Source organism: Myotis davidii, unplaced genomic scaffold, assembly GCF_000327345.1.
Source record: "Myotis davidii unplaced genomic scaffold, ASM32734v1 scaffold710, whole genome shotgun sequence".
Taxonomy (NCBI): Eukaryota; Metazoa; Chordata; class Mammalia; order Chiroptera; family Vespertilionidae; genus Myotis; species Myotis davidii.
The window spans coordinates 598,176-605,680 of record NW_006284328.1 but is presented as its reverse complement, the minus strand read 5'-3'; the positions used below and the strand labels follow the sequence as shown (position 1 = coordinate 605,680).

The window sequence follows — 7,505 nt, the reverse complement described above, 5'->3', positions numbered from 1 at the left end:
AGCACAACACACACTTGCCAGGGAGCGTCTCTGCCTGATCCCGGCAGCTGGGCTCCGAGCACAGGTAGGTGCCCAGGCCACAGGGTGGATGCACTGGGCCAGGCAGAGCCCCGGGAGGAGGAGCGGGGGTTGTGGGGGATGGGGGGAGACACCTGACCAGCTCTTTCCCCTGAGCTATTAATGTCTTCAGGGAGCCCTTCGTACCTCAGTTACTTCTGCAAAATGCAAACACGAATGCATTTGTTGAATGAGAAATTGACCACTGAGCTCATGAAGTGGCCTCTGGCTCAAGGAATTGACGTTTTCAAATTTTGCTTTAAAAAAAAATGGCAGAGAGACGGCTCAAAGCCTAGGTCCCAGAGGGTGACAGCAGGTTGAGAAACCTGTGAGTCAGAAGAAGAAGCCTGTCTAGTCCGGCTTCCTCTGAGGCCCTTCTCCCAGCCGTGCCCAGCGACCTGCCCGCACTGCTGCTCAGCGGCCAGAGTGAGCTCCTGAGGCTGCACTCGAACCCATTGCTTTAGGGCAGTGGTTCTCAACCTCCTGGCCCTTTAAATACAGCTCCTCATGTTGTGGCCCAGCCATAACATTATTTTCGTGGCTACTTCCTAACTGTCATGTTGCTACTGTTATGAATCGTCATGTAAATATCTGATATGCAGGATAGTCTTAGGCGACCCCTGTGAAAGGGTTGCTCGACCACCAAAGGGGTCGCGACCCACAGGTTGAGAACCGCTGCTTTAGAGGAACTGGCTTTTGGAGAGAAGAGGATGGAAGCAAAGATGGGGAACAAAGTTAGGGTTTCAGATCCTCCCCAGGGCTCCTGATGATCTCCTGCCTCCTCCACCCCCCACCACACACACACGCGTGCCCGCACACATGCACACGCCCTCTCACGCGCACACCTACTCTGCAGCTGGTCCTCTTGCCCCGGCCCTGCTGGCCGCCTGGAGCCGCCACCCGCTAGCTCACAGCCGCAGGAAGTGTGGACTCAGGCAAGTGGGCGGGGAGGGGCTCCGGGCTCGTGTTGCAATCCTGGAGATTTCTGGTGATGTGGTTGCCACTGCCTGACCTGGGGCCCTTCCTTCTAGCACATTTCTGCTTCCTGGGACAGTCCCAGGCCTGGATGCCAAAGCCCAGAATTCTCAGTCCCTGGGAGAGGTGACAGAGAAAAGGGTTGTCTCTGCAGAATGGCGGTTTGGGAAGGGGGTGTGGGGCCAGGGGCCAGGTGGACTGCCCTGGGGTGGGACCGGCTGGGGCTGTGGGTGAGGGCCTGGCGGCTGTGCTTGCTTTTGGAGAAGTGACTTCACCTCTCTGTGCTGCACACTTCCCCTGCCCCCTCGCCTCTGGGAACGGAGCCCTTCATGGGATGATCTCGGGCTCAGCTACCGGACAGGCCCCCGTGTCCATCCCAGGTCAGTGATGGAATCCCGGACTCTCGAATGTTCTTCTAGGCAGAAGGTGGCCGGCAGCCGAGGGCAGGAGATGCAGAGCACAGCCAATTACCTGTGGCACACGGACGACCTGCTGGGCCAGGGGGCCACTGCCAGTGTGTACAAGGCTCGGAACAAGGTAGGGCCCAGGCCTGGCCCCCGCGCCCCCTCTGGCCCGCCAGCCCCCTGTGGGCAGCCAGGCGGTGTGTGGCTGGGCAGAGGCCTCTGGACTTGGCCTTGCACACTCTGGGGTCAGGGACACCGGGGGTTTGAGCAGAAGTGTGGGAGCTGCGGAGGGCTCCTCGGCCTGGTCCCTCCGTTAGGCGGTTTGGAACTGGGGCGAGTGATGAGAACACAAAGCTGACACCGGGAGATGACAGCAAATGTCGGAACAGCAGGGTATCCGGTGTGCTGAGCCCCTGTCACCTCTCAGTACTGGATGGCTGGGTACCCTCTGAGCTGGGGAAGGAGCTGGGGGGAGCCCATCCCCATCCGGGCTGTCTTGGCTCATGTCTGGTGTTAGGCTGGCAGACGAGGCTGAAGGAGGAGGCTTGGGGTGAGGGTGCTCCCCAGACAATGGACTGTCCCCAGCCAGAGCCCCTAGCCGCCCCCTCTGTCCCGATGGCAGAAATCCGGGGAGCTGGTTGCTGTGAAGGTCTTCAACGCCGCCAGCTACCTGCGGCCCCGCGAGGTGCAGGTGAGGGAGTTTGAGGTCCTGCGGAAGCTGAATCACCAGAACATCGTCAAGCTCTTCGCGGTGGAGGAGACGGTGGGTGCAGTGCCCGGGCAGAGGACGGTCTTGACTTTGACCTTCGCAGGCTGGAAAGAGTCGGGTCACACACTAATAGAGACTTGGTCACGTGCTCACCAGCAGGTCAGCCAGAGCAGCAACGTGTAGATTCAAGTAAATAATGTGGGGGTGGCACAGGGGAAAGTAAGGATAGGAAGTAGGGTGTAACCAAAGAGGGCTTCCTGGAAGAGGCGGCCTGGGACTCAGGTGTGTGGGATCAGCGTGAGGCTGAGGGACAGCCAGGCCCGAAGTCGGGACCTGGAGAAGGGCTTTGGCTGTAGGCTGAGTCACCTCCTCTGTCCCACCTGCAGGGGGCCAGCCGGCAGAAGGTTCTGGTGATGGAGTACTGCTCCAGCGGGAGCCTGCTGACCGTGCTGGAGAGCCCTGAGAACGCCTTCGGGCTGCCTGAGGATGAGTTCCTGGTGCTGCTGCGCTGTGTGGGTGAGCCCCTCCCTGACCCCACCGGGGCCCCCGCCCACCTCTGACCAGCCACAGGGCTGGCCCGCAGCGCAGCGAAGGCAGAGGCCCAGGGGGGTGCCGCGCTTCTGGAGCAAGATTCCAAACACAGAACCCAAGAGGCCTTCCATTCAGACCCGGGGCAGGCCATAATAAGTGGGCAGGGCCCAGGGTCTGACTCCTGCTGATCAGCAGTTTAAAACTCCAGCTGAAAAATCAAATGGAAAGCAGGCTGCCCACCAGTATTCCTAACAGCATTATCCACACCAGCCACCAGGGGAGAGCAATGCCAATATCACAGGTAGATGCACGGCCCACACGTACAATGGGATGCTACACCGCCTTAAAAAGGAATAACATTCTGACCCAGTGCGGATGCGCCTGGAGGACGTTACGACAAGTGAAATAAACCCGACACACAAATACTTACGTGAGGGACCGAGAGTAATCAAATCCTCAGAGACGGACCTTGGACCAGGGGGCCTGGGAGGAGGGTGGAGAGCGATTACTTAATAGGTAGAGTGTCTGGTTGGGAGGTTGACAAAGTTCTGGAGACGGATGGTGGTGATGGTTGCACAACAAGGTGAATGGACTTAATGCCACTGAGCTGTATCCTTAAAATAGGTAAAACTGCACATTTTGTTGGGCGTACTTAACATGTTTTAAATAAAAAATTTAAAAATAATCAAATAGAGCAGGCGGCCTGCCATTTTCAGGGAGCCAGCGCCTCCATCTCTGATGGTTGCTTAGTAACGCCTCACGGACCCTCCACAGCCAGGTCCTTGGGACCCCCCCTCCTGTGCCCTGTGCCCATCTCTGTTCTGCTGCTTGGCCGGTGGCCGGTCAGCCGTGGGAGCTATCTGGGCCCCAGGGCAGCCTCCCCTCCAAGACTAGCCCCAGATGCCGGCCTGTCCCAGCCGGAGCCAGCGCAGCCCCTCTGTCCGCAGTGGCCGGCATGAACCACCTGCGGGAGCACGGCGTCGTCCACCGCGACATCAAGCCGGGCAACATCATGCGCCTCCTCGGGGAGGAGGGCCAGAGCATCTACAAGCTGACGGACTTCGGGGCCGCCCGCGAGCTGGACGACGACGAGTACTTCGTCTCGGTCTACGGGACGGAGGAGTACCTGGTGAGTGGGAGCTGGGCCCCGCGGCCCCGCTGAGGGCCACCCCTGCCGCTGGCGGCCCCTCACCTTCTGAGGGCCTCTGTCCTCTCCCCTGCATCCAGCGGGGACAGGTCTCACCCTCTGCACCCCAACCGGAAGAACCCACTCTGTTCTCTAAGGAAAAGACGCTGCTGCAGCCTTCCCGGCCTCCATGCCCGGCCTCCCTCCCCAGCCTCCCTCCCCGGCCTCTCTCCCCCGGCCTCCCTGCCCAGCCTCCCTCCCTGGCCTCCCTCCCCCAGCCTCCCTCCCCCAGCCTTCCTTCCCAGCATCCCTGCCCGGCCTCCCTCCCCAGCCTCTCTCCCTGGCCTCTCTCCCCCGGCCTCCCTGCCCTGGCCTTCCTCCCCCAGCCTCCCTGCCCGGCCTCCCTTGTGCAGTGAGCTGCTTGATCTGACCCTCATGGAGGAAGGGACCCCACTGGCACCACCTCTCCCGGGCACAGGGAGGGCAAATAAACACGCTCTGGACAGGCCAGCTCCATGCCAACGTCTGAGATGACGAAGGTCTGGATTCTGGTGGTCTGTGGCCACCAGAAGGCAGTGGAAGGGGGTCTGCTGGGCGGGCACAGGCCCCGCGCGCCCTCTCCCTCCACGGCCGCCCTCTGGTTCTCCGACAGCACCCCGACATGTACGAGCGGGCCGTGCTTCGCAAGCCCCAGCAGAAGTCGTTTGGGGTGACCGTGGATCTCTGGAGCATCGGGGTGACCCTGTACCATGCAGCCACCGGCAGCCTGCCCTTCATCCCCTTTGGGGGGCCGCGGCGCAACAAGGAGATCATGTACGGTGGGCCACGGGCAGGGTCCGGGGCCTGCCTCCCTCCCTGGCCCTGCCATGTCCCCGCTCCTGCCTCTAACTCTGTGGTTCTCCTCTGGCCACCGGACCCGGCTCCTCTAACATCCTTGCCTGTCAACATCTGGCTGACGGGGACCGGCCAGACCCCTTATCTGAGCTCAATGCCTCCCTTTGGCCCCCAACTGGTTGCTCATCTCACTTCAACCGGGCTCCAGGGACACTGTCAGGGCAGAGGAGGGCAAGACCAGCACCCAGGTCCCAGGTCCTCCCCGGCCCAGCTGTCTGATACAGAAGTAGCTGGAGACAGTGCCGCTCCCACGGCCTGCGTGGCCCAGAGCAGAGAGGTTTAAGGCTGACACACGGCAGGTCCGTGCACCCACCCTCCGCTCGGTCAGCCGTGTGGGGGCTGCTGAGGTCAGGGAAAGGGCACAGATGGTGCTGTCGGGCGGGTTGGACATTGGAGGAAAGAGGACAGTGACGCGGAGGAGGAGGACATCGGCCAAGCACAGCGCAGGCGGAGGTGTGGAGGCCGCCCGCTGTGGATGCACGTCAGGGGACAGAGGGGCTGGACAGTGGGGGCAGCAGGGTGGGACTGGGGAGCACCGAGGCCAGGTGCCCTGGTTGGCTGAGAGCCTGGACTCTCAAATGCCATTGTCAGGCTGCCTTGGAGTAGCCGGGGGGCTTGCACCAGGGCTCTGAGCCCTCCGTGCTGAGTTTGTCACCCTCTGACGTGTGATGGTCTGGAGGTCCCACTGACCTGCCTACCTCACTTACCCAGGTACCGGATCACCACGGAGAAGCCGTCCGGGGCCATTGCAGGCACCCAGAGGCAGGAGAACGGGCCCCTGGAGTGGAGCTACGCCCTCCCCATCACCTGCCAGCTGTCCATGTGAGGGTCAGACACAGATGCGTCTGGGTGGGGCATCCTCTTGGCTGAGGCCGGTCCCGGCAGGGCTCCTGGCATCTGCCCACCACCTTCCCTTTCTGACCTCAGTCTTTCCATCCGGAAGCTGGGCAGTCCTCCCAGCCCTTCCTCCCCATCCCACCCTCTGTCACCACCTGGGTCCTCGCGCTCAGGACGTCCTCCGGGGATGTCCCTGTCACCTACTCAAGGGGGACAAGGCTGGGCTCCCAGCCCTGACGGCCCCATGTCCCGGGGGCAGGGGCCTGCAGAGCCAGCTGGTGCCCGTCCTGGCCAACATCCTGGAGGTGGAGCCGGCCAAGTGCTGGGGCTTCGACCAGTTCTTTGCGGAGACCAGTGACATCCTGCAGCGCGTCATCGTCCACGTGTTCTCGCTGCCCCAGGCCGTCCTGCACCACGTCTACATCCACGCCCACAACACGTGAGTGGACGCCATGCCGGAGGGAGGCCCAGGACCGTCTCTGTCCAAGGCGGCGTTCTGGGGAGTGTTTCGATGTGGGTGCTCCTGGGGCCCATCTCAAACCCCACTGTCAGGCTGCCTTGGCGTAGCTGGGGGACTTGGTTTGCGAAAGTCCTGGTTCCACCGAGTTACCGCGAACCAGGCCTCCTCGCAGCTGCTCCCGACTCGGCGCCCGCCCACGCGGTTGGTGCGCGTTATGATCCCTGGGTGGGGTGCCTGCCGGGCGGTTCCCAGATGGGTGGCTGGAGAGTTTTGTGGAACCGGGTGCGTTTCAGTGGGAAGAGGTGCCAAGGCAGAGGCCGGCTATGGGGCTCCTGAGTTCTGCTTCCACTCCCTCCATCCACTGAAACGCACGAGCTCTCCCCTGGTCTTGCCACCACTGATAAGAAGGAAAAGCCACCCGGTCCCTTCCTCCGAGAAGCTGCGCCCTTCGCCTGGATGCAGTCTTAGCTGGGGTGTGGGTCCCCCTGCTGACACTTCCTCTCCTTACTGCCCCCCCTCCCCCCGGCGTGCCCAGGATAGCCATCTTCCTGGAGGCCGTGTACGAGCAGACCAGCGTGGCCCCCCAGAACCAGGAGTACCTATTTGAGGGTCACCTCTGTGTCCTCGAGCCCAGCCTCTCAGCACAGCACATCGCCCACACGACCGCAAGGAGCCCCCTGACGCTGTGTAGCGTGGCCACCGAGACCCCCAAGGGCCTGGCCTTTAAGGACCGTGAGTAGAGCCACTCCGGCTGGACCGTGTCTCCGCCCCCCATTCTCCTCCAAGAGGCAGGATGTGGATCCGTTTCCGTGGTGGCCCACAGGGCGCCCCCAATTCTGGGTTGGAATTTTTCATATGCCCTTGAAATGCCATGTCCCTCAGGCTGGTGGCCCGACGTTCCCGGGCTCCAGTGCCCGCAGAGCTGTGAGGCTCCCGTGGAAACAGGGAGACCTCGCTTTCATGTGCTCCCCGCAGTCTCCGCCACTGGTGGGGAAGCTTCCGAAGGTCCTTATTGGAGGAAGCTGAGCCCCAGGTGCTGGAGCGGAGGGAACGTGGCCAGAGGCCCAGAGCTTTGTCCTCCAAGTCCTAGCAGAAATATCACTTCTTCTTCTTTGAACAAGTCCCATGTCATCCTCCTACTCGGGTCTCCGAGGCCGGGAAGGGGAATTAACCTTGAAACTCCCGGGGCACAAGGGTGGTTTGGGCCCATATTCTGGCTCAGATGGGGGCCTTGGGCACGAGGCTGCAGTTTACCAAAGTGAACACAAGGGGGCAGTGAGGGACTGCAATCGTAAAGACGCGCATTACAGGGCCTCTATGGCTGGAGAGGTGGGGCTCTGGGGGTTGGAAAGCTGGGTGGTGAGGGGTGAGTGTGAGCCACAGAGGCGCCCTCAGGCGGGGTCTTTGCTTGCAGCTGCTCTGGACATCACCAAGTTTGTGCCCAAAGTGGACCTGCAGGCAGATTACAACACGGCCAAGGTTAGGGGTGGCCCCAGGGGGCAGGGGGCGGGG

General features: G+C 62.0%; 1 protein-coding gene across 1 annotated transcript in view; it reads left to right on the top strand.

Moving 5' to 3' along the window:
* Positions 1 to 7,505, top strand: part of IKBKE (inhibitor of kappa light polypeptide gene enhancer in B-cells, kinase epsilon) — a 21,530-nt gene continuing 14,025 nt past the window's right edge. The window contains exons 1-11 of the mRNA XM_015569233.1: positions 1 to 64; positions 1,089 to 1,173; positions 1,452 to 1,569; positions 2,059 to 2,199; positions 2,532 to 2,661; positions 3,624 to 3,805; positions 4,455 to 4,615; positions 5,408 to 5,518; positions 5,793 to 5,972; positions 6,529 to 6,725; positions 7,408 to 7,472. Of these exons, the coding sequence (XP_015424719.1) occupies positions 1,483 to 1,569; positions 2,059 to 2,199; positions 2,532 to 2,661; positions 3,624 to 3,805; positions 4,455 to 4,615; positions 5,408 to 5,518; positions 5,793 to 5,972; positions 6,529 to 6,725; positions 7,408 to 7,472 (1,254 nt within the window). The 5' untranslated portion in view covers positions 1 to 64; positions 1,089 to 1,173; positions 1,452 to 1,482. The remainder of the gene's footprint in view (positions 65 to 1,088; positions 1,174 to 1,451; positions 1,570 to 2,058; positions 2,200 to 2,531; positions 2,662 to 3,623; positions 3,806 to 4,454; positions 4,616 to 5,407; positions 5,519 to 5,792; positions 5,973 to 6,528; positions 6,726 to 7,407; positions 7,473 to 7,505) is intronic.